Raw genomic sequence first — 27,638 nt, 5'->3', positions numbered from 1 at the left:
ACTCTCAGTTGGTTCTATCAGATGGACCTGTGGGAATGTGTGTATTTGGGGGGAGGTTATTTTGATTGATGGTTGCTGTGGAACGATCCAGCCCGCCATGGGTGATACTATCCCTAGGCAAATGGACCTGTGCTATATAAGAATGCAAGTTGAGCAAGCAAGAGAGAGCAAGCCAGGAAGCAGTCTTTCTTCATGGTTTCTGCTTTAATTCCGCCCCCCCCCCGGAGTTCCTTGAATGATGAACTGTGACCTAGAAGATGACTAAAGTGTTTCCTTTCCTAGTTGCTCTAAGTCATATTCTATTGATATGCCATCACCGAAACAGAAAACAACAGCATCCTCTCCTAAGGAGGAGGCCCTCATGTACAGCAGTGATATCAACCTGGGCCACATGTGGGCTATCCTGCTTCTCAGCTATTTACATCATGATTCATAAAGGTAGCAAAAGTACAGTTAGGAAGTAGCAGTGAATTAATTTTATGATTGGGGGTAGCTGCAGCACAAGGAACTGTATTAAGGGGTCACAGCATTAGAGAGATTGAAGGGGCTACGCTAGGGCCATGACGTCTCACTCCAAAACACCACCTCTTTTAGTCAGCCCAGGCTTCCCAATCACCCCATGCCTGTTTTAGGGCAAGAAGCACTTTGACCTATTGGAAATGCGGGTTGGCTCTGGGGTCCTGCTGCTTTCATGGTGCTTGCTTGCTCACGTTTGTGCTTCTGTTTCTAGACCCTGGATTCTCCCTATGGAGGTACAGGTATGCTGGAATACATGTTTAAAGTCTAGGATCATGCCGAGAAGCTGGAGAGTTCAGTCTGTGTTAGCTATTGTTAGTGCTCTGTCTTGGGTAACTGCCCCTTGGTCACATTGGGGATGGAGCAGGGTGTCCCTCATTGCCATTTTGGGATTCTTACACACGAATGTGTGCGTTCTAGGGCCACGGCTGTCTATGCTCCAGGGGGTAGGAAGAGGATCAGGTGGCTGAGGAGGGCAAAATGTCTTACCTGTTGCTTCCACCATTCCTTCTAGGATGACCACGACTTCAAACTCTTCCTGTTCCAGCTGAGCACGCGACATCTCCCAGAAAGGGCTCTTCTCATTGATCTCGTGGGAGATGATGAGCGGGGACACCAGGAAGAGACGGTCGTCCCCAGTGTCAAAGCCCACATTAATGTCGGTCTGGTTCAAGGGGATGAACTCCCCTTCTTTGGTCTGCCGGGATTTGATAAGCTTGGCACGGATGGAGGCCTCTACGATGTGGGAGTTTCGGAGGTCACCTACCCGGAACATGAGGCACAGCTTCTCATCCCGCATAGAGATGACAGCATTGTTAGAAAACATGAGGGTCTCTGCTCTCTTCTTTGGCTGGCTGATCTTCACAAACATGCAACCCACCATGAAGGCATTAACGATAGAGCCCAGAATGGCCTGCACCAGAAGGAGTATGATCCCCTCTGGGCACTTCTCGGTGATGACACGGAAGCCATACCCAATGGTTGTTTCTGTCTCAATGGAGAACAGGAAGGCAGACACGAACCCACTGAGGTTTTCGACACAAGGGATCCACTCTTGGTCCCCCACATGGTCCAGATCACCTCGGACGTAAGCAATGAGCCACCAAATGAAGCCGAAGAACAGCCACGTGATGGTGTAGACCATGGTGAAGACCAGAAGGTTGAAGCGCCATTTGAGGTCCACCAGGGTGGTGAAGAGGTCACTTAGGTAGCGGTAGGTCTCCTGAACATTTCCGTGGTGCACATTGCACTTGCCACTCTTTTCCATGTAGCGCTGGCGCGGCTTCTTGCCGTCTGCCAGCAGGCGAGTGCGGTCGGTGGCGATAGGGATGTATTCCCGTGCCTGCTTGGGAATCTTCTTGTGGTCCTGGGAAGTGACTCCTATCTCCATGTCTTTGTTCGTAGCGTTCCTAGAATCGCCAGCCATAGCTGAGATACAATGAATTAAATGACACCATCATTAGTGAAGTGGCCTGTTCTGAGTACAGACCTGGAACGGGAGGCTGCTCCCTTCTGGGGATTCTCAAGTGTGTCTCTTCTAGGGCACAGTGTCCCAGACTCTGAAATTCTCAAGGGCCGGGGACCAGGTAGTCTTACAGCATTTCTTTGTATCCCTGGTGCCCCCGGAGAATCTAGGATGTGGCACATGCTCAGGAGTTTGTTGAATGGATAAAACTGGGGGTTGGTCACACATGAAGTGTTTAAGGTATTTGGAGAAATCTGAGAGCAATTTGAAAAATAATAACTGCCACAGTTTATTAAATGCTTAATATGCTTCATGCATTGTCACTTGTGATTAACATAATCGCCTGTTGGAGTTAGTGACTGCAGTCCCCATTATACACTGTGTAGAGTGCATTTCTTTCTTTCTTCTAAAAAGATGTTTAGTTTTTAAAAATATGTATGCATGTTTTGCCTGTGTATGTATGTGCCCTGTGTGCCTGCCGGGTGCCTGCGGAGCCAGCAAAGACATTGGACCCTCTGGGAATGGAGTTGCAGACAGTTGTAAGCTGCCGTGTAAGTGTATCTGAACCCAGGCCCTCTGCAAGAGCAGCAAGTGCTCTTAGCCACTGAGCCATTCCTCCATCCCTTCATGAGGATCTCTAATATTTTGTTAGGATACACGGTCCTCAAGTGCAAGGATCTGTGTCTGTGTGTTCCTTTCTACATTCCAAACACAAAATCGGGATAGATCGCCTGGCCCAGACTGGTTCAAAAGCACTGCTGCATGCAGAAAGGAAAGATAAACATGAAAGCAGGGGAAGAGGGTATGAAGGTCAATTTTGGGATTCCTGCCCACCTGGCTCCAAGCCTGTGCTTCCCTCCACAGGCCATTGCCTTCCTCCTTTATCATTTGGGATCCTTTAGCATCTGATGGAAAGGAGAAGGCGGCATATGCCTGTTTCCCTGAGCGATCCCTCCTGCTGTCTGGATGGGGAGTCTGGTCGTCTGGGTACTTATTAAAATGACAAACCACTGTGTAGAGGCACCCTTGAACTATCTGATCTAGTTAGTCCTGAGAAATTGAGATGGATTACATGTTCGTGCCCCGAGGCTTTCAAAAGGACTGCGTTTTTAGAGGGCATGCCACACTTCAAAGAGACACACGGACACCTGGAATATTCCATCCATTGCCTTCCTGACATTCTGCTCAAGCTCGTCTAAAATGTTTTGAGACTCTGATAAAGACAGGGGAGGTTGTGAGCCCCTCTGATTACTGAGAACAGCTTACTCAGGGGCAGAAGTTGAGCTAAGAAATGTTCCTCCATTTGCCTGTTTAGTCACAAGTAATTAAATGGTTATATATTATCTGTCTATTTTTCTTTTGTTGTTGCTAAAGTCTTTGTTTGCTTATTCTTTGTTTTTTTGAGACAGTTTCAGGTTGGTGGGGAAGCTACTATGTAGCCCAGGCTGTCCTCCAACCCTGGTCTTCCTGCTGCTGCTGTGGCGTTGGTATTGCTGGGGTATGCCACTGTACTGAGCTAGTGTTTCCATTTCTCAGTTGAGGAAATGATGCTGGAAGCAGCATGCAGCCAGTTTAGTTCTGGAATCTGACTTTATATTGCTCTACCCTCAGAGGCTGAACCCTGACGACATGGCGATGTTCTAGGACTCAAGCTTTAGCTAAGAGACTGCTACGTTCAGAATTTTCTCTGAGCTCTGAACCTGACATTTCTCTTAGGCCTCCATTTTCTTCGTTGCACTGGCTGAGCAACAAAGCGTCCTGACCACTCTATGACCTGGGCCAGTAAAATTGTTCTCTTGCAGGCTCGAATCCAAGCACCCAATCTGGATAGCTCACCCTGGGGGTTGGTAAGTCTCTCTTTGGAATCCAGTTGGGGACGGTCCCTTGTGGGAACTTCCCTAATGCTAGTTTGTCAATTTTAGGGAACTTCTGGAAACCATTCTGGCGAGTGTTCTAGAAACCAGTAGACAGCTGATTAGAAATTAGCAGGCTTGGTGGACATGAGGACTGGACCCCTTTTTTACAACCAACGTCCTATGAAGACCAGGACAGGAACTGTAGGACTCTAGCTATTGGTCAGAGGAAAGGAACCTGAGTCAAATCTGGTTCTTGGATGGGACTTCCTGAACTGCCTGAGGACATTTGTTTACAACTATTTAAAGCTGGTTCCAGGTCAGCAGTATGCATTCCATACATACCAATGCCTACTCTTGCAACTGCCAGTCAAATTGGCCCATCAATCCTCTGGACGGGAAAACACCCTTTGGGGAAGCTGTTGTCCTACTTAGCTTCAGCTGTCAACTTGACACAATCTAGAGTCACCGGTAGGGAGTCTCAGTTGAGAGACTGCCTACATCAGATCGGCTTGTGGCCATGTCTATGAGAGATTGCCTTGGCTGATAATTGACGTGGCAGAGCATGGGCCACTGTGAGCGGAACTGTCCCTAGGCAGGTGGGGCTGAGCTGTATAAGAGCTGTATATGAGCTAGAGAGATGAACACGAGCCAGGGAGCAAGTCAGAGTGAGCTAGCAGTCAGGCTTCTGCCCCTAGTTCCTGCCCTGACTTCCCTCAGTGATGGGAGGTAACCTGGGGGGTTATAAGCCACATGAACCCTTTCCTCTCATAAGTTGCTTTTGGTCAGGGTATTTTAGCAAACTGAAAGAGATGAAACCAAAAGAGCTGTCTATTTTAGGGCCACTGGACATAGTGTGGGCTGTCTAAAATGTAAACGGATGCAATGTTCTCTTGGGAACATTCTCACCCCCCTGAGGGTATCCCATGCCACTCTGAAATAAACTCTGCCTTCTAACTATATTCTCTGTGTCTTATCTGAATTCTTCTGGCAGGACTCACAAGACGAGAGATGAGCGGGGACAAGAGCAGAATACCTGTGGCATAGAGCTTGGAACCAACTGAACCACTGGCCAACTATGGCAATACTGTCCATCTTGAGGAATCCTGCGACAGCCACCTGGGTGGCCGAAGCAATTTCAAGGTAACCTTTAAAATGTCATCCACTTGAAGGGCCATTTGTCTCCGACATCCATTGGCCGTTTCCCCCTCTGCGCACAGCCACCTGCTCCCTGCTCTTACGTGCGGTAGCTGCAAAGATGAATGAGCTAAAAAGGGAATTGCTTGGGCGATCTTTATAGAGGGCTGTGCAGGATTTTGTTCTGCCCCCTGGGTGAGTCTTTGTGCCAAACATCTGGCCAGAGATTCCTAGAGCTGGCAGACTATGCTGGTGACCCCAAAGACCCTGCACCCCTGGGAACTCAGCTGTGGTAACCCACATTGGCTTCCAGCTGAAGTGTTTGGTGAGTTCTCCCAGCCACACATGCTGAGCAGGGCTATGGCAGGGCCATGAGATTGAGTCCTGTCCGGGACCCTCGGCTCTGCTGATTTTCTGCACAGTTTCCTTCCTATTTTTAAATACACTCTATGCCTTCGTATAGCAGAGGGGCCTGTGATGTATTAGAAGCAGAGTGATATTTTCTAGGACACCTGTGCCCAGGTCTGGAAAAGTTGTGCCCATGGAGAAGGCTGCATATTTCTGATTTAAGAGCCATGCGTTTGCCTAAAATATCCCTTGTGTCACCTAGGGTGTGATGACTAAGTTCTGTAGTCAGCTCGGTTGGGTTAATGGGCTAAGAATCCCGCAGGTCACTAATGAGACACAACTTCAGGCTTGTCTGTGCGGGTGTCTTCAGGGAGGCAAACCTGAAGAGGGAGGACTCACCCTGAATGTGTGTAGCACTGCCCCGTGGCCTGGATTCCAGACTGACTCATACAGGGAAGGAGTAAGTAAACGAGCTACGGCAGTCCCTCCCGGTTCTCCGATCCCTGGTCTGACCAGATGTGAGCAAGCTCTCCCTGCCATGGCTTCCAGCTGCTTCGCGGCCATGTCTTCTTTCCCACCGGGCTATCCTTTTAAACTCTGAGCCAAGCTAACCTTTCCTCCTTCAAGTGGCTTCCTTTAGGTGTTTGATCACAGCTACCAGTACACGGGGTAGGACTTGGGTTTGAGCAGCTACTGTTCTCTGCCCTCCTTGCTTGGGGGCCATCGTGGGGAGCCCTATAGAGGACACATGACACAAATATAAGTAAAATGCAGCCCCGCACCACATAATAATGCTTGATTGATGACAGGCTGCACATGTGACCCTGGTCCCCCAAGACAGCGTCAAACAGTAATAGAGCCTGCACTTGGCCATCTTGATTGTATAAACTTAGCTCTACAGAATCACCTAATAGTGCATTTTCTTCAGACTGTATCTCTGTCATTAAGCTGGGTGCTGTATATTTATAATCTCTCCTTCCTTCAACTTAAGTGCAGAGTGGTGCGCAATTTCCCCAAATTTTAAACACACCAAGAGAAGAAAGGTCTAAATCAAGCACACGAAACCTCAGTGGTGTTTGCAGTGTGGGTATGAAGCTCCTTGATCATGGAACCATTGCCGCCCAGGTTTCTTCAAAAGTTCAAAGAGCACTTATTCTGGAAAATCCTGGCCTCCAGTCATGTGTGCCCATCAACTCAAACAGATTTTTAGGGACAATATAAGCAGACATTTAAAAATCATCTTCTAGGATCAGTTCAACTCACTGTGCCTCTATTCGGTAGGTATTAATTAAGGATCTGTTATAGTCCGGCCCCTGACCTGGGAGCTGGACGCAGAGCAGTGAAGAAGGTAAATGCAGCCCAGCCTACCTGTACTTTCCATCTTAGCGCTGTCTCTTTCTACCCAAGGTGTCCAGAACTGTGGGCAGCAGAGAGGCAGGAAGACAGGCACAGGCCTGCGAGAGACAAGCTGAGCATCCCAGCCGCTCTCTTCGAGGCTCCAACCTGAGCAAACCCTCTCACGCCTGGCCGCCCTGTGACTGCACTTCTTTCTCTTCTGGCTGCCCCTTGTGCCTGGGGGTGGGGAGAGCTGCTAGAACATGATAAAAGGTCTCAGCAAAGACAGCTTCAAGGCCAGCAAAGAGGCTCATTTCCTTTGATACAAAACACAAATGGAGAGACTCGAAAGAGGCCAAATCAAAGGGGCTGTACTGAGATGGTGCCTGAGAGAAGCTGACATTCATTAAATAGATCTTGGTGCAAAGGACACCGCAGACACCCAGCACAGTGCAGAGGCCTCTGGGACTTGGGGAGGTCTAGGATGCTAGGGACCAGGGGCCCTTGTATTGCAGTCTGATTAGAGCCATACTCAGACTTGGTGGCATTTCCTGGACAGAGCTCTGGGCTGAGAGTCTTAGCTTAGACTAAGTTTCCCAATTATGAAAATGGGAATCACAGATATCTTCCTGAATTTCTCCTTTCTTTTTCTCATGAGCTGGGTTACCATCTGCATGCCCTGAAATTCGGGATATGAGATGAAGGACACTAGAGAAAGAGGCACAGAGGAGGACATACTCATGTCCCCGCTGAGATATCTGGGCTCTATTCTGAGTAAATCTGATGAGTGTGCTAGGTATTTAGATAAGATTGACAGCATTGGAGACCTTTGATGGTAGCAAGGAAAGCATCAGCTTTGCCCCAATTTAAGATTTAAAATATCAGAAAGGGTGGATGTTTCGGGGCTTTAGTGAAGTCCGTTAATAGACCACAACCTCCTTCTAATTAAAAAAAAAATCTGAAGTCAAACAGTGGTCTTGATCTGCAATAAAGATTAGAACATTACATGCTGTTTTCTCTCCCTTTAAGAGGTAATGTCGACGCTGGGTATAACAGCATACACCTTTAACTCCAGCACTTGGGAAACAGAGGAAGGCAAATTTCTATGAATTTTAGTATATCCTGGTCTACATAGTGAGTTATATGATAGCTAGAACTAAGTAAAGTGACCCTGGCTCTAAAAACAAACAAAAATATGACAAAAAGGTTGATGTTAAGTCATTGGCTAAAGGGATTCCTTAGGCTCCCCTCCAAAACATCACAGACTATTGGTTACTTTCCATTACCTGATGGTGAGACCTATTGCTGAAGATAACACTTACTTATGTCAAACATGAAGAAATGGATCTGGGGGGGTGGTTGGAGAGATGGCTCAGTGGTTAAGAGCACTACTTGCTCTTCCAAAGGTCCTGAGGTCAATTCCCAGCAACCACATGGTGGTGCACAACCATCTGTAATGAGATCTGGTGCCCTCTTCTGGCCTGTAGGCATTCATGCATGCAGACCAGTGTATACTTAAATAAATAAATCAAAAAAAAAAAAAAAGAAAGAAAGAAAGAAAGAAAGAAAGAAAGAAAGAAAGAAAAGAAATGGATCTGGTAACCAACTAGAAGCTTCACCCCTACTGCCCCTACTGAGTAGCATTCATGCTGCTGGAAGGTACTTTGCATGCTACCAGAGAAGAAAAGTAATTGTCATTATCACTCAGTTACAAACCCTGCAACCAACAACAGAAATCTGCCTGCAACACAGGCAATAGTGGCACAAATGTTATGGAAGTAACCAACCACTTTTTAAAAATTGGATTTAATGTATAAAAAATGGATTTAATGCCCACGGTATGAGAGAGAGCCATAACTGATACTACTAAAGAGGCCAAGAACCTGAGACTAGCTACTTCTTGGGCCTGGGGGTAAAACCTACTATTTTTCTGCTAAAAGAACAAAGCAGTAAAATGACTCCTAATGACATAATGCTGTACTCATTGATCAGTGCATCACTCAGCCCTCATTAGAGAAGCCTTTTCTTGTAGTAGACTGGAATTAAGACAGGGAGCCACAACTGGATAGCGTGCAGAGAGTGAAAGACTTTGTAGCACACAGTCCTAATGGGGTGTATTTATCAACATCCTGAACCCCAAGGCTTAGAGAGCTGTGTGGAAGAGAAGGAAAAAGAGTAAAGAAGCTAGAGGTGGTGGGGGGATGACTCCAAGGAACAGCACTTTCCAGACACACAGAACTAACGCAAGTATGAACTCCCAGATTGACAGCGTCCATAGGCAAATACACGGGTCCAAACCGGACAAACATCCCAGCCATGAGAGGGCAAGTGGACATGAGGTCCCATCCCTAATCAAGAAACTGTTTTCAATTGATGCTTGCTGGGAGGGAAAAATCAGAGAGAAAGAACATGAAGTCAGGTGGATAAAGATGTGGGTACGATCTGGGAGGAGCTGGGGGAGGGGGAAAATATGATCAGAATTCGGTACATGAACAAATTGTGATTGACAAGAGCAACAAAAGAGTTAGTCCAGCCAGGCCTGTCAGTCACTGGCCAGGGGACTAGCTCACAGGAAAACTATTTTCCTAATTGGAAGAATGTCCTTACGTGCCTATGAGCTGCTTATGCAATTTTTGGCTTGAACCTAGAGAGGTGGCTGAGCAGTTAAGAGCACTGGCTGCTTTTCCAGAGGACCCAGGTTCAATTCCCAACACCCACATGACGGCCCACAACTGTCTGTAACTCCAGTTCCAGGGAATCCAATGCATTCTTCTGACCTCAGTGGGCCTTTCCTGAACAGGGTACACAGACATACATGCAGGCAAAAGACCCATACATGTAAAATAAAATAAAATAAAATAAAATAGAACACTTTTTCAAAAAGCTTTTGCCATGCATTGCTGCTGAGTCTGCCCACTTTCCTAAGTTCTAACTAAATAATAACATAATAATTTTTTCTTTCCCTTTTTCCGCTATCATTTATTTGGATACCAGCCAAAATCCTAAATACACACCCCTGACACCTTGGGCATCTAAATCTCTCTCCTCTCACTCCCATCACAGAGCAGGTTTTGGTCGCCCTTGCTGAAACTGCCTGCCTTCTTGAACTCTAATTTAAATGACACGGCTATCTCACTTCCTCTTGTTCATCCCTTTTTTCAGCTTGCCTGGTCTATATGGTTTTTTTTTTTTGAAACGCTAATAAAATGACCCTACAGGTTCCTTCTGAGTGTGTTTTTAAACTCGTTTATTAACAAGAGTGAGACCCACAAAAGAAACCCCAACTTCCTCAGAACAACTGCAATGAAGTGTTAGAAGCTGAGAGAGCCCCAAAGGTGGTGCCTGGGCTGCTTTGGTGCTCTAAAGTGTGCACTGATTAGCAGGGAGTGTTAAAGGCAGAAGAAACTGTGTCTATATCCTGCATAGAGAAGGCACATTTAACCGGGCAGGATTCTAAGATTCCCCCACGATCCCTATCCCTTCCCACACTCCATGAAATCCCAGGACTTGGATTCCCTGTTCCCGTGGTTGGTACAGTTCGAAGGTGATGTCGCCTGGTCTAATGATAGCCACCCTCTGCAGGACTTTTTTGAAGCAGGAGTTGGTAGGTTTCTTCTTTCCTTTAAAGATAGAAGGGTCTAAGCAGCAAGAGGCTGTCTCTGGGGACAGAGAGTAGCCGGTGATGGCTGTCAGGGCAGCCACAGTCTACAAAGGCAAAGACTGGATTTCTCACATCCCCAGGGGCAGGGAAGAGAAGCTCAGGTTCCCCGTGAGAACTGAGCAGGGTCGTGAACACACAGTAGCTGCCCCTCTGATGCTAGCGGATGCTGTTTTAAGACCTGAGTTAGGTCTGTGGCCATCTCTTGTGGCTGAAACGGAAACAGAACAGATTCGATGCTCAGCAGAGGATCCGTCAGCCACCAGATCGCCTCAGTTTACAGTGCTCCACTAGTCAAGGAGGGTGAGCTCATGGGATGAGACCCTCCTGAGCCTATGGCTCCATCTCCTCCATTTCGAAGGAGATTTTTGTCTTTGTTTTATAAAAAAGGAAAACAGGAGCTTCTAAATCTTTCCAAGGACCCTGGTGTGTTATTTTATAACCCTCCCCACAACATATACACACATACCCTGTAGATTTGGATCCCTCCTCTTTCCATACCGTAATTAGGGACCTCACCTCTCATCTCCCCAAGAAGCCGCATCTGAAGTCTGGAGGACTTTCTAATACTGCTTTTTAATTTTTTTTTTTTGCCAGTCTACCCCAGCCAGAGCTGGGGCAGGGTTTGTGAGTAGTCCTTTGAGGCTGGCCAGCTTGCTTACTGCTCCAGGGATGCTGCCTTGGGGAGGAAGCAACCACCATGCACAGTGTGACCTGGAAAGCCTCGTGGTGAGGGCAGCTCAGAGCGGTGTAGAATGGGATCCCCAAGCAGGCCATTTGGGGGGCCTAGGACCCGAGGCTTCAGGATGCAGTGAGAGCCCAGGAGCCCCAAGACCTGGAGCTTTCAGCCTGGACTTGGAGAATTTGAGTGACGCAGGAGGGTTGGTCACCTACCCTGTGGGCAATCTAGACAGCATCACTGCTGGGACAAAACACTCAGTTCTCTCCACTCTTCTGCCCTCTAGTCCACTGGTTGATGGCCATCCAGCTGTCCAGGGAAAACCCCAGATACATATGGACTTCCTCAGCTGCACAGAGGCATTATGGCTAGGTTGCCATATACCAGGGGGTGGTTGGGGAAGAGGAGACAGAGAGGTGCTGTCCCCAGAAGAAAGGGAACAGCTAGGCTCGGAGCTCTAGGTTGCGGGTGGGTTTGTACGATTCAATAATGGGCTAGGCCCAATCTCCTCACCTTGAGGGTCCTTTTTCTCACAGAGGGGCCAGTGGATGTTCCCTCCATCCCTCAAAAGCCTGCGTACAAACAATATTGAAAAGTTGGCCTTTTTTTTTCTGGGGGGGGGGAAATCTTGATTTTCCAGCATTTCAAAATTATTCTTAAAGCAAAATCCTTTTTAGAGCACTCTGAGGCCTAATGGCACAGAGACCAGCAGAAATAAATCTTTAAAAAACCCATCAGGGAGTTCCTGAGAAACCCCATCATATTGCTACTATTTGGTCTAGCAGCTTAGGTGGGATCCAATCTTGAATTCCTCACCGGTACGCTTAGGTCAGTCTGGGTCACAGCACAGAAGGTACTAAGCGTGAAAGCTCAAGGGAATGAGAAGCAAGGCTTTAACCAGCCAGTCAGCCAATTAGTCGGTAATGAATTCCCACCAAACACTTGTGCTTTGCGGGGCCCTGAGGGGTAGAGGACCGGAGGAATCACCGTAGCCACTTTGACATGCCTTCCATTCACGGAGCAACTGTTGAAATGCAGGTTCTGACTCACCGAGTCTGGGGTTCCTTGAATCTACATTTTCCCCCAAGGTGTCCCAGTAACATCATTACTCATGGCCCTCAGTACCTTCTTTAGTGGCAGGGCTGCCCCCACCCCGAGTGCACAGGGCAACCAGCTCAGGTTCCGAGAGGCTCTGGAAGGCAAGAGAGTGAGGAGCACACGTCTGTTCCCAGACTTCGACCAGCTCAGTGGATGGCAGGGAATGTAATGATTACCAACTCAGCTCTGTGGAGAATGATATGAAATCCAAGGCGCTGTTCTTAACTGTGGTGCGACTGAGCAGGTGAGGGGGGGGGGGTCAGCAAAGCTATAGCACACAGTGCCTATCTTGATAGCAAAACCTTGTCACGAGGAGAGGGGCCAAGCCGGAATAATGGCTCCGGTATCCAATGCTAAGCCAAATCTCCGCTCTGGGCATCTGTGCAATGCATCCTCTCACCCACGTCTCTCTCGTCCCTTTTAATAGTTTGGTGTTGCAAATCATAAACGCACAGCCGTTAAGTAACCTGCTAACCTGCTTAAGGCCGCAGCGCCTGAGTGGCAGGGCCAGGTTCCTCTTGACTTCACACGCTCTGCACGCAGGCTGCACCCCATCAGCTCGCAGAGTCTGGCCAAGCTGTTCCATGCTTCCATGGCTTCGAGAAAGCTGACCCAGCTTGCAGCCAGACTGACAGACACCTGATCTGTGCCAGGAAGCCAATTAATATTGACTGCTGCGTTCCTAGGCTGCTAGCGGCATGGCTGCTTCTCTGCTCTCTGGGGTTGTCTTCTCCCTGGGCCCTCCTGCTTCTCTCCTGATACCCCAGACCCAGATGACAGCATTGTCCCTCATTGTTCCCGGGAGATCGAGACCCCCTGCGGTCCAGGGAGCATCACCCCTGCTGGGAGAATCACTAATGCTGTCCCCCTTCCCTCACGGAAGAGTCTGCTTACACAGTGGACCCTACACAGCAGAGTGTGGGTGGCAGCCACTTGTTTCGTTCTCCCCCCCCCCCATTGGATTACTCTTCATCTGAGGGAGTCTGCTTCTGCCAGGGGTCGAGGGAAATACTTTGCTCCTCAGGAATACTGTGACTAGTGCACTGTACACGCTGGTAGCAAACAGAACCCATGCTGGGCACTGACCTCTGCTATCTACAGAAGCAGATAGGAGGCGCCAGTGAGTCACAGCTGCCCTGGGCTCTCTAGGCAGACCCTGCACAGCTGCTTACCAGTCTTGGGCAGATAACAGGCGTTCTCCTATTTTAACTCAGATGTAATGTTTTCTCACACCTCGTTTTATTTACTTTTTCTTTTTCTTTCCTTTTTTTTTTTTGAACTGGGGTCTCAGTACGCCAGGCTGGCCTCAAGCCAAGGATGATCTTGAAATTCTGGTCCTCCTGTCTCCACCCCTGGAGTGTTGGGATTGTAAGTATGTGCCTCTTAGCCTGGTTTGCATTGGATACTTTGTTTTATAAAGACTTGAAATACTTTTTTCTCTTTAGTCTAGGAAAAGCAATTATCCAAACAGACGGTAAATGTAAACAAAATCGTTCTGAGCTTAGGGAACACGGGAAGGCACGGTGGGGACCATAGCTTAGAAAGCACGGGAAGGCACGGTGGGGACTGTAGCTTAGGGAGCACGGTGGGGACCATAGCTTAGGGAGCACGGGAAGGCACGGTGGGGACCATAGCTTAGGGAGCACGGGAAGGCACGGTGGGGACCATAGTTTAGGGAGCACGGGAAGGCACGGTGGGGACCATAGCTTAGGGAGCACGGTGGGGACCATAGCTTAGGGAGTACAGGAAGGCACGGTGGGAACAATAGCTTAGGGAACACAGGAAGGCACAGTGGGGACTGTAGCTTAGGGAGCACGGGAAGGCAAGGTGGGAACAATAGCTTAGGGAACACAGGAAGGCACGGTGGGGACCGTAGCTTAGGGGGCACGGGAAGGCACAGTGGGGACAATAGCTTAGGGAGCACGGGAAGGCACGGTGGGGACAATAGCTTAGGGAGCACGGTGGGGACCGTAGCAGCCCTGTGTAAGTGTGTTGTGGAAGGACGGTGTCAGGGTGGTGTGGTGTGGAATTGAGGCTGTGCATCAACTGCTTTTCTTCTAGAAACGAAAAGATTTGGAGATGGAGCTGGGCATGATGGCACATGGTGGCACATGGCACATGGTGGCACATGGCTGATCCCAGCACTGGGGTGCCTGAAGCAGGAGGCTCGCAAGTGTGCGAGCAGCTTTGGCTACACAGCAAGTTTCAGAGAGAGCCGACTAAGCCACACAGTGAGACTCGGTCTGAATAGTAAAAGAAAAGAAAGATAACGCATTATCATCTGTGTTATGATGGTGGGTTCAATTTTGGAAACATTGTACAAGGTAAAGAAATAGGTGTCTGGGCACCAGGTTCAGCATCTGCCAAATTCTGTTTCTGGGCTCCTGTGTGGGAGAGGGGCCTCCTCCCTGAGTGAGGTAGACTGTACTTTGGGTTATGGTGATCCTGGCACATTTCCTCTTCTCTTTACTGCTCGCGCACTGGCAGGACAAAAGGAGGCAGGGGCTTCAAACTGGGCGCGCTCCCCAACAGAAACAGGTCAAAGGCTGTCTCCTCTGTTCCTACAAGACCTGGCTGCTCCATACAACCTTATCCCAGCCCCTCTGTCATGCAGATGGACACCTCTTCCTCATGAACAAGCACTCCCTCCAGAGGGCTTCAGAGAACAGCACACTGGGCAATGGGCTATGGTGGTGGCGAGGCTCCCAATGGGAAGAGAGTTCTGATTGCAAATGCAAGCCCTTCAGAGAGACTGTAAGGACAAGTGAGCAGAGCAGGTCACCTCTCCACTGCCGCCGTCTGTCTTAGATGCAATGGATGCCAATCACCAGCAGTCAGTCATGGTGGCATAGCAGGACTGTGGCACCATGCCAGGTAAGTGGGGCTGAATGCAGGTGCCAGAGCTTATACGTGGGCTGTTGCTATGTCTTGCGAGGCTCACAAGGGCTTGAGGAATGCATGTTTTTTTAAACTTTGCTCTAAGCAGAAGGCCCTGGAAAAAGCTCCTACAACCACAGTAAAGATCTCTTGTGGCTTTAGGGGCAGTGACAAGCATAGGCCATGCTCCAGGAGCAGGGCAAGGGGCACTTGGTGGAGTGTAGAGCCAGGAGCAAGGCGACTCTAGGAGTAGATGGTTTCAGAAGGGACACGTCATCACTACAGGGCTGTATCTGTGCTCTGGTTGCCGGGCTATGGGCTGAGAAAAGCTCCACCCAAGGGAATGGTGAGCAGAAGTCAGGGGTGGATGAGGGCTCCTCTCCATCGGCCTTGTACAGACTCCGTCCCTGGGGATCTGTCACAGACGTGCAGTCTCCTCTGCTCAGGACACCTCTGGCCCGCATCCCAGCTGCCTCTGCTCCTCAGAGGAGAGCCGTGAAAGCGGCCCTTCAGCATAAGTCGGATGCAGAGTCAAGCCAGAGAAAAAGACAGGGGACTGAAGTCGAGGCAGAGTCACTCCGCTGTGCCACACTTGGACTCAGATATGAAAGCCAGGGCACCATGCTTAGAAAGGGGCGTCTGTGCTGTGTTCCCCACAGCTTCAAACTCTGCTAGCTTTATTTATCTTCTAGCTTTATTGTAGGCATGTGTTCAGTGTATATCTTGCAGCAGGTTGTACTGACTTCTTTGTAGAAAAACTCTGTAAGTAATGTGGGGCATGCATGCATGTGTGTATGTGTGTGTGTGTGTGTGTGTGTGTGTGTGTGTGTGTGCACGCGCGCGCGCGAGTGTGTGTGTGTGTGTGCTGACAACTCTGAACTGGGCACTCTACCTATGTTAGCTTGACAACATTAGGTACTAAATATTATGCACCCATTGTGCAGATAGAGACTGTGGTTTAGAGCAGACAGATGACTTGCCCAAGGCCACATGTAGAGAAGCTGCAGAGCCCAGCCCCGGGCCCACACTACCCAAGCTTCTTCTTGCCCATCAGAATCCAATGATCTTGATTATGAATTGTAATCCTGACTCTCTTGACCACACCTGTTCCGTGGATCACATTTACCCAATGGATTTCCACCCTTAGTCTCTTTCCCTATAAGGATGCCCATGGAATCATCACGCTGAAGAAACTACTTGCCATCTGATCTTGCCGAATTCTAATATAATATCCCTGGCCCCTTCACTAGAATCGCACAGGGACCACTACCGTACATCAGTGTGATCATGGATAGCAATGGTGTCTGCAGTTCTTCTGGGTTCTTCCAAAGCTCTCCCATTGACCCATGAGGCTCTGATAGCATTAGCCCCATTTTAGAGCTGCAAAGTCGAGGTACCTGGTAAAGCACTGGTACTGCCCCTCCTTCTTAGGAAGCCACCAACAGACACACTGAGGCTGTAATGGGGACACTGTGTGATTTCGCAGTAGGCCTCACAGGTGACCCTGACTTCTAGCCGCACAACAAAGGGGTCAAGTGGCTCTAAAGGAAGAGCAGAAGGTGAGTTTGGGGCCTTTGGACCCTCAGGCTACCCAGGTCAAGGTGGCGATTGGCTGCTGGCTCAAACAGCATCCTTGGCTGATACCCCATCACCTGTGTAAGGAAGTCATAAAGCCTCCTGCATTGGCTTTTGGTGTCTGGAGAGAAATAAGTGCCCAATTAGAAGTGCTCTGGACTAATCCCCTGGCTATTGTGTCATTAAAGAAACAGGAATCCTGAGAGCTGTGACAAAGACGAAAGCAGAAGGGAACTAAGTGGGGACTAAATGGCGGCTGTGGGACTTCCAGGGAGAGAGGACCAGGAGAGAGAGAGAGAGAGAGAGAGAGAGAGAGAGAGAGAGAGAGAGAGAGAGAGAGAGAAGAAGGAGGAGGAGGAGGGGGGGGGGGAGGGGGGGGAGGAGGAGGAGGAGGAGGAGGAGGAGGAGGAGGAGGGAGGGAAGGAGAGAGAGCGTGCTAGCATTCTGCTTGGTACTTTACTTCTTTGGAGAACATGCAGGGAGGAAAAAGAGAAACTTCTGTGGAGAGGACTGCTAGCTTCCTTCAACTAGAATATTTCGTGGCTCACCCTGGAGAGCTGTGGGGGCTGCCCTCAGCTCCTTTCGCTTTGATACTCGGCTGGGGCATACTTGTATAGCACAAGGTATCCTTCCAGTCCTCTGCAGAAGATGTTTGAAAAAATCATGAATGAAAAAAAGGCATGAAAATCAACTTAATTCCTATTCCATTTTCCACACATTTGTATCTGTCTAGTATCTTTTGTCTTTGTAAGCCTGGCATCTCTATGAAAGCAAACACGGTAATTTTAATACATGTCTTCATTGTAACTCCACATTGTATGAATTCTGCATTAAATAATAAAGAGGATTAATAATTAAATCAAAAATGAAAAGAAAAGATACTTGTTTTCGCTCTAAGGCCTGGGGGACAGATTCCGTGGGCTGGTGCCGATGGGTCAGGGATGGTTAGAGAGGATCACATGAAGTGCGGAGCTGAGAACAGCAAGCCAGCAGATGGGGTGAATGTGCGAATGTTTATGTAGAGGGGAAAGGGTGAGGTGAGGGGAGACATGGGCCAGGAGTGAGGGAAAAACAGGGAACAAGGGTACAATAGGTATGGTCCCCAGAATTACAGCCGAAACCTAATTCTGAACATTGTGTGTGTACTATTTACTTAGTCTCTTTAGACAAGACGTGGGGTTGGTAGTCCTTTCCCCTTGTCTGGTTGATAACACAAGCACAGTGTGTGTGTGTGTGTGTGTGTGTGTGTGTGTGTGTGTGTGTGTGCAAACTTCATCAAAGTTTAAACCCAGGCTGGTCAGCTTTAGAGTCTCCCTCAACATCTTCAGAATACAAGGGAGAGAGACTGGCTTCAGGTCCCACAGCACAGGAAAGATGTAAATGTCTTTGGAGAATGAATGAAAAGGGGGAAAGTTGGTAAGAACAGGGGAAACATAGAAGGACAGAGGACTGGAGACAGGAGTTGAGGAGCAGCCAGGCTGTGGTGGCACAGGCCTTTAATCAGGCAAGTGGATCGGTGTGAGTTTGAGGCCAGCCTGGTCTACAGAGCCAGTGCCAGGGCAGCCAGCACTGCACAGAGAAACCCTGTCTCAAAAAAACAAAAGACAAAACAACAACAAGAGTTGAGAAGCAGAGGTTCTTCTGAAAAGGAAGCAAGGAGAATGACCAAGGACTCTGTCCAGGGGTCGTGTGTCATTGTACTTCCTGTACGCCTGTGAGGTTCTTGCCATCATCTTCAGTTTTTTCTATGCCATTTCAAGATGGATGTTGTCTGGCCCATTTTCCGTGATTCCCAGCGTCCCACGGTTAACTTCTGGTAGAGGCAACCAGGACTGCTGGTGACTGCAAAGTGTGGAAGCAATCGAAGGAGAGAGGAGAGCTAACTGAACAGAGAAGCACACCGGGTCTGCGGATTCAAAGACAACTGTGATAATGATGGGGACTTTCCCCAAGGTGGCAGGAAGTTCATCCCAAGGGTTTTCTTTCGCATACAAGGAAGATTTTACTAAGATCCGTTAGGGAGATAAACAGTTCAGCATAGGTAAAAATAAGTCTGGAACAAGAATAAAGTGGAAAGGATCAATCCTCCCATTTCAAGAATCACTTCACAGCTGGGGTAAACAGGAATGTGGTGGTAGAAGGAGATGCACAGAGCCCAAAGGAGCAGAAAGCCAGAAGAGACCTTCACAACGACAGTCAATGTTCTTGATTAAATCTGGTTTTCAACAAAAGTGCAAAAGAAATTCAATGGAGAAAAGATCACCTTTTCGACAAACGAGGAAGGGGTGATCTGACATCGGGGTGCGGGGGGAAACTGAAGTCTCTGGCTTTATAAAAAAAAAAAAAGAATCTCAAAATGGATCTTAGCTGTAAGAGGAGGAGAGAGCTTGTGGAAAACGCTTCCAGATCTAGGGTAGCTGGGCAGAGTTCTTACACTTGACATCAAAAGCGTAATCCATACAACAAAAATGACAATATTCATCATGAACACATCTGCTTTAGAAAAAGGCTTTCTAAGGGGATGACAGGACAGATTACAGAGTGGGAGAAAGACTTTCAGAGTGCATATCTGACAAAGGACTCATGCCCACCCTGTATAAAGAACTCCCCAAAACCGAACTGAGAAACAAAGAGCAATCCAATTAGAAAACAGGCCGGAGACGTTGCAGGACATGAACAGAGAGGAAACAAACATGATGGAAGGTGCTAGCTCCTTATCCACGGGAACAAAGCAAGCAAACCACAGCAAGCTACTGCACACACCGGTCAGAAAGGCTAGAGCACAGGAGTGGCAGCAAATGTTGGCAAGGGTGCTGAGAAGCTGGGCTACTCGTTGCTGTTCGTAGGAATGTAAAATGATAGCCACCATGGAAAAGTTTAAATTTAAAAAAAAAAAAAGAGTTATTTTGTTATTCACTGATGTGTGCGCCTGCACGTGAGTTGTGAACTCCCAGATATGGGGGCTGAGAACCAAAGTCCAATCTACCCAAAGAGCAATGAGTTCTAATCTCGGAGCTGTCTATCCATCTCCTTGACTTTTTTTTTTAATGTAATAAAAAACAAGCTCACTGCATTCATTGTCACCTGATGATGACACAGGGGCCACTAAGACAATATGAATAAATGTTTCGGGACTGTGCTCCCAACAGACGACCACTTTAAAGGCACTGTACTTTCTCTTCGACTTCTCCAGTGCTTGGCAGCCTCAGGCTGGAAACACTCTGGAGCAGAGTAACAGCTTCTCCTTTCAGCATAATCCGACCCAGCTGTTTTGTTGACTTTGTTTTAGACTGAATCTCTTCTGCATCATCTAATACAAGGCGCATGTACTCATCAAAGCCAATAACACAACCTTCTATCCGCATATTCATTTGCTCATACAGTCAGACCTGAATCCCAGACCTCTTTTGCAAGATCGGAAGGCTGGAATGGGAGAGGAAGCTGAGAGGCAGCATTTCCCAGCTCCAGCAGCCACATCAGGGCCATGATGAGGTGCCTGCCAAACCCCACCCAACTTCTTCCCCTTCATCTCAGACACTCTGGCCAGCCTGGGGGTTTGTCCTTGGTGACCAGGAAGTGCTGTTGCTACCTGCTAACTGGTCAGATTAACCCTGACCTTTGCTCCCAGCCTGCTCAGGTCCCCAATGACAGCAGAATTTAACATTTAAGCTCCAGCCAGGATCTCCAGAGTCGTTGTGATAAAGGTTCGTTTTTGACATTTAGCATTAACACAACTCTTGGCAAAGGTTGCTGTCACCATGGGCTCTGTTGACAAGAATAGCTCCCTTATCAGAAAGTCGAGGTAGGAGGAACTGGACACCCAGGACAGCCACCCAGTCCCTTCCACTGGGCTTCCTCTCCTCACTTTTAAAATAATTTTAAAGAAAGCCACTTCTTATGTAAGTAATTTTATTCAAATTTCTCCCTGTAATTCCTTGTATGTAAACTCTCATTCTCCTGTCTCTAGAAAGGAAGAAGAGAAAGGAAGGAAGGAAGGAAGGAAGGAAGAAAGAAAGAAAATGTTCCCAAGGCTGACAAGTGTCTTAGCAGACAATTGATGATGGGTCCCTTCAGAAACACTGCCTCTCAGTGGCCAGTTCACACGGTGAGAAGCTTAGTCTGAAAATGGGTACACTGAGCCACCGGTGGATTCCTACCCCCACTCAATTTCTCTCCATTGTCCTCCACTCCCTGCCTAAAAATCTGGTCAGTATAGGGTTGAAAAATACAGGCAAGTTTTAGCTAATGTTCTTAATGGAAAACAACCCTACCTAAATGAGTATATCCAAAAGGCTCCTAGAAACAGCCTAAATGCCCCTTGACTGAAGAATGGATAAAAAAGATGTGGTACATTACACAATGGAGTACAACACAGAGGGAAAAAAATGACATCTTGAAATTTGCAGGCGAATGGATAGATCTAGAAAACATCATATTGTGTGAGGTAACCCAGATCCAGAAAAACAAATATAATATGTACTCACTCATAAGTGACTTTTAGACATAAAGCAAAGAAAAAAAAACAACCTACAATTCACAAATCAAGAAAACCTAGACAACAAGGAGGACCCTAAGAGAGTCTACCCGGAAAGTAGAAAAAGACAAAATCTCCTGAGTAAACTGGGAGTGTGGGTTCATGGGAGAGGGTAGAAATAGAGAGAGGAAGAAGGGAGGGGAGGGGGATATATATATATATATATATATACAAAAAATCAAAAGACTCCAATTATTTATTCCTGGGGGCATGCTAGGTGATCAACTGGATGCTGAACTGATTCTAAATAACATTCAGAAGTGGGTGGAGTTTTCAGGTATATGAACTTCCAGCATTTATTTCAGGGGCTTGCCCCCAGAAGGCATGCAGAATCCCAGCACCTTAAACATAAGTGGGAACTCAAGACTGGGCACCCTGCTGTGAGGTAACCTTCATCACAAATGACCATTAACAGCCTTAGAAGGCTCCTCAATTGATGGACCAGAAACCCAGTCGCACAGTTGCAGAGGACCCCAGAGAAACCTTGCAACTCATGCATCATGTACCAGAGGAAGCAAGGCTATGGGACCCACAAAGAGAGGTGTTCTGCATGCTCAGCATGTGGAAGGCAGCCTCGGGGAAATCTATACTGGGGAATCCTGCTGAGAACTGACTTTATACAGAGTAGGTATTTCAGCTTCGGGACAGCTCTGGACAGAAGGGATGACCTGTCCCATCCGTCTCCTGCCCTCCCCCGTCTTCTCGCCCCCCCCCCCCAGCTGACCTGTTTGCTAGATGGAGCATAGAACGCACTCATTTTATGCTAAAAACAGACACGGTCTTAAGCAAGAAATGCTGCTTCTGAGTGGCCAGCAGTTGGTAGCTGTCTTGGAGAGGCGACACCAGGGTACTGGGCTCTTTTCTGTTAGAAAGCTAGGTAGTAAGTCTGGGGAAGATGGCTGGGTGTTGTTGGAGGATGAAGTTATTTCTGTGATGATTCCTCTTTCAACGGTGGTCTGATTCAGTCGTGCTCCCAAGCACACCCTGGACCATACAACTCGCCCTGGAAGCAGAGCCTTCCCCTGTAAGACTAGTACATGTTTAATAGTCTCTGATCCCAAGGGGTCTAACCAACACTTTCATGTCAGAACCCAGTTCAATCCACTTCTAAATTCCCACATCACTCTGTTCTGCTCACCTGCCAGAGCCTAGGAAACCCTGGGATGGGATTTAAGACGGCATTCACCTAAACCAGGCACCATGTGCGTCCTGCCTCTAATCCCAGCCCTCCAGAGGCAGAGGTTGGCTGATCTCTGTGAATTCAAGGCCAGCAGCAGCTACAGAGTGATACTTGGTCTCTCAAAACAAAATAAACAGCGATGGGGGAGACATACCTAAGCAAGGGCATTGGCTGAGAGGATTAGATGTGCCCTTTAGGGCCCAGAGTTCCTTTTGCTTTCGTTCCTTCTAGAAACAGGAAAACCAAACTCCATCATACAGGACTTGTGTCCAGGTTAGCATCCCAGCTCCATAAATACCAGCAGCTTTTCCCGACTTTCCCACGTGGGAATGTGCTCTGTGAACTAGGCAGCTTGCTTATGTTAACGAATAGGTATGTACAATTTGGAGTCAGATATAGATGAGAATCTCCTGTCATAAGCTGTGTGTTAAAAGCAAGTTACTCATCCTCCCTGGGCTGCCGTTTCTAACCTGTAGGGTAGGATTGGTAACTCCTGCTTAACCTAGAAGAATATTAGAGTTTTTGGTAAACATACATATTCCCGTGGGTCATCATGTATTTGAAAAGGTCCTCAGTTTTTAGTACGATACTGGGCAGGCTAGAACCTCCTACTTCCCCTTGGGGGTATCCCGTGGAATTTTGAGGAGCCAGCACTGAGCAAAGTCGGTTCCACAGCCCCAGGATAGAAAAGCCCCCTCCCAGTGGCCTGTCCTTGCATCATTTGAGAAAAACCCTGACAGAATCAGGGTCTGCGGAGCGGATCTCCAGGAAGAAACACGGTCAGGGAAAGACAAAAACAAAAATACTATGACAGTATACTCGCGCTCCTCAGCTTCTATCTTTAACCTTTTCTTTTTTTTTCTTTTCTTTTTCCTTTCTTTTTGAATATGGCAAAGATGTTTAAAAACGAACGAAAGCATGTAAGTAGCGTCCAGCGCACGGGGGCGGGGTGGAGAAGTGGGGGGGGGGGGCGTCTGGCACCACACGAGAGGCTTCCCAATTTGACCAGAACTCAGCTGAAGCCGAGAGTCTAAGGTTCAGGGGTTCGTCCCACCTGGCTATCTCGGCACCCACTCTAAGGTAGAGCTGTTAGTGGGAGCAAGGTTCTCTTTATCTCCTCCCACAGCCTGGTCTGGCAAGCCAAAGATGGAAGGCTGTTTCGGGCGCCCAGGTATCCGGGTCTGGCGCCGAGAGCAGGGGCGTTTACAGTCCTCGGGAGGCTGGACTCCTCATCTCCCGGAGGCTGGCTGCTACAGCCAAGCTTGGGTTTGCTGAACTTTGGACCTCGGGATCTTGTTCCCATCCCATCGCAACCTGGCAGGCTCAGAGGTGCGGGGCGGTGTACGTCTGCTTTCAGAACCGAAGGAACCCACACCCCACACCCCCGGTCCGGCTTTGGGGAGTCTCTGGGCTGGGAACGGACTCAAGGGAAAAGGAGACAACTTACTTGTAGAGAAGGGAGCTTCTCTGAACCCCTGGGTCTAACTTCTGGTCGTCCTTCCAAGGCGGTGCAGGTGGCGCTCAGGGCTCTCCCGGGGATTCCCTAGCCTCAGGCATTGCCGACCTCCTGGCAGCTGCCCTGTGCTACTCAGGAGTCGCAAGTCCTGCGGGCAGAGGCGCCTAAACCTCCCGCCCCTTCACGGGTCTGCCTCGCCCTTCCAGCTAGAGAGAGCAGCAGGAGGCTCTCCGCTGTCCTTCTCCTCCCCGCCCTTCTCTCTTCTCCCGCCTCATCCCCTCCCGTCCCCCTGGGTTCTCCTCCCTCTGTCCCCCTACAATTGAATCTCTGGAAAAGAATACGATTTAAAGGGCCACAGGCAAAGAAGAACAACAAGGAAAGACAGCAATGTGGGAAAATGCGTGCACAAAGGGGCAGATAGTAAAGATGCATGGGGGCTGTTGGTATCGGGGTCGTAGTCACTTGGCAAGGAGTTGGGTGCTGGAGGCCTATCAGAGAGAGCTAGCAGCCTCCGCCCTACTGTCTTGCCCACTGTCCCCCCTCTCCCCCCCTTTCTCTTCTGGTTCGCCACCTCCCTCCTGGACTTCCCTAGAGATGCTCCTGTGCTTCTAGTCAGAGACCTAAACCGGCTGATGCTGAGTTTGTGAGAGCGGCCCCGTGTACATGTGGGAAGGCTCGCGTGTATATGTGTGTATGTGTGATCGCTCGTGTGTGCGCCCATGGATGTGTGTAAGCGCCCCCGCGAGTGTTTGAGCGCTCGCGTGCCTGTGTGTAAAGGCTACAGAGGCGCAGACAGGAGAAATTCTTGGGGCAGAAAAATGCAGGCTCAGAGCCTTGCAGGGACTGTGCAGTCACTCTGGGGGCGCTTTGAAGGGGGGGTGTTGACAGAAATGCCTTTCCAGAGACCTAATGCAACAGGTGGGAACGTTCCTAGGGAAGTCAGGAGTCACTGTCCTGGTGGCACCTCAAGCTGTATCCCTACGCCGACGAGTTTGGCTCCTGTAGCTGGACCAGATTTTGAAGGTCTGAACCTCTGACTGGAGGTGAAAGTCTAGAGAAGAGAGAAGGAAATGGTCTGTTAGGGCATTCTGCTTAAGAGCCTTCTCCTAAGCAGCCTATAGGTAGGCGGGAATGGCAGGGAAGGCCTTGCATAGAAGGACAAATGAGACCTGAACCACCTCCGGTTAAGGTGGGTGCCTTGCCTCCCACTGCCCCACTTCTCTCTTTGTCTCTTCCCAAAGGCTCTTTATATAAAATATGAAAAGTGTAGTGTCATTTCAGAAATGAAGTCCTGTGCACACTGTTGTATTAATAAGTATGCTAATGAAAACTGTGTGATAAGGGTATTGATGGCACAGTCCTGAATCCCCGTGTTTCATTAAACACCAAACCCACCACCCCCAGTCCTTTTCTTGTACATTGTTCTGTATCCACATTCTCTGCGTCTGATCGGATCTCAAGGTTTTATTTCATTTTCTGTGCGACTTTCTCCATGTATGCACTCGGTTGGCTGCTGTTCTGGGGGCTGAGCAGCCTTCCGGGATCTATTGTCCGTCCCTACACAGCCCCTTCCTTCTCCGTGCTGCCTGAAACGCCCACTCTCCTCACCTCTCTTCTGTGGACTCCCGGCCTTGAGCAAAGAGGACTCTATTCTTCCATCCCTGTGAACTGCACAGGGAGGAATGCTGTCTGGGAGAGCCAGCAGGTGACTATCTGCGGCTGCCTTCAGGAGAGCCTATAGAACTCAGTGGTGTCAGCTCCTACCCATCTTTGTTACCCAGCCTTTAGGATTAAACACCACGATATCAGGCTTAGAGTAAGCATTCTTTGGCCCCAAAGGCAAACACAGCCTGCCTGTGTTTGTGTATCCCCAGGCCCTAGCTCCTGTTGTTTATATTTATTATGGGAGAATATTTATTTATCATATGAATGATGGCCATGACAAGGAAGCTGGTTTATTCCACGACAAGGAGAAACATGCCTGTCACTGGGCCTGAAGGGCCCACCCAGGAACAGCGCTAAGTGCCACCAGGCCAGCGCCTGCCCCTGGTTACTCACTGTGGCTTACTCTGTTAGCCAGGAAATCTGTCTGTCTGTCCCTCAAGGGACTCTGACTGTCTTTGTGTTCATCTCATTGTCTTGGTTAGGATTACTATTGCTGGGGCGCAGCACTGTGACCAAGGGCCAGTTGAGGAGGACAGGGTTTATTTGACTTATGCTTCCACATTGTAGTCCATCCCTGGGGAAGTCAGGACAGGAACGCAAACAGGGCAGGAACTGGAGGCAGGAGCTGCTGAGGAAGCCATGGAGGACGATGCTTACTGGCTGGCTCATCATGGCTTGCTTAGTCTGCCTTATAGATCCCAGGACCACCAGCCCAGGGGTGGCAATACCCACAGTGGGATGGGCCTGCCCCCATCAATCATTAATTAAGAAAATACCTTAGGATCTTATGGAGGAATTTCCTTAATTGAGGTTCCCTCCTTTCAGATGACTCTAGTTTGTGTCAAGCTGACATAAAGCTAGCCAGGACGACCATTATGTGCTGGTTGAACACTCGGCAGGTAGTATTTGACTCTTTGACTGTCATGAGAAGCCGTATTCTCTGAGGTCCAGCTAACTGATGCCCACTTGAAGCTTTTGCTGAGTCTCAGCTCTATGTTCCACTCTGCAGCAGCAGTGGCCTTCAGGTTAGTAGAGAAGACACGGTGTTCCGTCTGCCTCTTGATGGGACGTGGGAGAATTTGTAACAAAACACGGTGGTCTGGGCAGAACTGCTTTGACAATATTCTCTCAATGTTGGGACCTTAAACCAGAGACAGAAAAATCTGGATCTCTCTCTCTGTCTCTCTCTGTGTGTCTCTGTGTGTGTGTGTGTGTCTCTCTCTCATGTGTGTGTGTGTGTGTGTGTGTGTGTGTGCTTAGCCTGGGCCTGAAATTGAGTAGGAGCGGCTGGGATTCTAGTCCTGACTAGTGTTGACAGATTTAGGGTGTTCTGGGCTTCTCCAGCCCGTGTCTGTGGGGGAGCACAATGGCATTTAAGGACAGGTGACACTGTACTCAGAGAGCTTGGAAGGTGCTAAGTGTGCCTTTCATCGTCCGGAAATCAGTGAGAAGTACAAGAAAGTAGCGGAGCTGCTGCGTATTCTCGCTGTTAATTAGAGCGCGGGCCCACCTCCTCGGTCCTCTTTCTCTGCATCTCTTCCCTTCTTTCATGAGCAGGAGCTGAGTTCACAGTTAAAGTTTTTCTCTTTAGCGTATGACACTTAGAGGATATAATTTTTCTCCTATTTATAGAAACTGCATTTGCATTTATGAGGCCGGTAATGTCTCATAAATATTTCCTGCCAGATAAAATATTAATTAAAAGAGTTTGTTGAGTTATACTCTGAAATCCTAACTAAACCTCTTCTAAGACAAATATCTTAAGTCTTTTTCTTCTCAAGCTAGGAGACTCTCTCTTACATTACCGTGTATGATAATAGGCTCTCCAGGATCGGCAGATATCAGACCATGAAGATTTTCTCAATATTTGACAAATAGTCAGATGGCATCTACTGAACCCCCTAAAGTAATACATCCTTTTCCCTCAAGAATTAGCAACCCGAATTTGGCTTTTCTGTCTTAAGGCTTATTTATACTAAAATTGCATGTACAGAGAAAGAGAGAGGGAGGGAGGGAGGGAGGGAGGCAGAGAGAGAGAGTGCTATCCAATCAGTGGACACCGACCATGTACACACACACACACACACACACACACACACACACAGAGAGAGAGAGAGAGAGAGAGAGAGAGAGAGAGAGATATCCAATCCGTGGACACCGACCATGTACACAGAGAGAGAGAGAGAGAGAGAGAGAGAGAGAGAGAGAGAGAGAGAGAGAGAGAGAGAGAGAGAGAGAGAGAGAGAGAGAGAGAGAGAGAGA

General features: G+C 48.5%; 1 protein-coding gene across 1 annotated transcript in view; it reads right to left on the bottom strand.

Annotated features, from left to right (window-relative positions):
* The window catches only part of Kcnj5 (potassium inwardly rectifying channel subfamily J member 5), a 31,113-nt gene extending 7,234 nt beyond the window's left edge, over window positions 1-23,879 (bottom strand). The window contains exons 1-2 of the mRNA XM_050120062.1: window positions 23,703-23,879; window positions 1,006-1,944 (exon numbers count right to left, since the gene is read on the bottom strand). Of these exons, the coding sequence (XP_049976019.1) occupies window positions 1,006-1,942 (937 nt within the window). The 5' untranslated portion in view covers window positions 1,943-1,944; window positions 23,703-23,879. The remainder of the gene's footprint in view (window positions 1-1,005; window positions 1,945-23,702) is intronic.
* Between the last annotated feature and the right edge of the window lie 3,759 nt (window positions 23,880-27,638).

Source organism: Alexandromys fortis, unplaced genomic scaffold (genome assembly GCF_014885135.2).
Source record: "Alexandromys fortis isolate MF-2015 unplaced genomic scaffold, M_Fortis_MF-2015_v1.1 scaffold_168, whole genome shotgun sequence".
Classification (NCBI taxonomy): Eukaryota; Metazoa; Chordata; class Mammalia; order Rodentia; family Cricetidae; genus Alexandromys; species Alexandromys fortis.
This window is presented reverse-complemented; position numbering and strand designations above follow the sequence as displayed.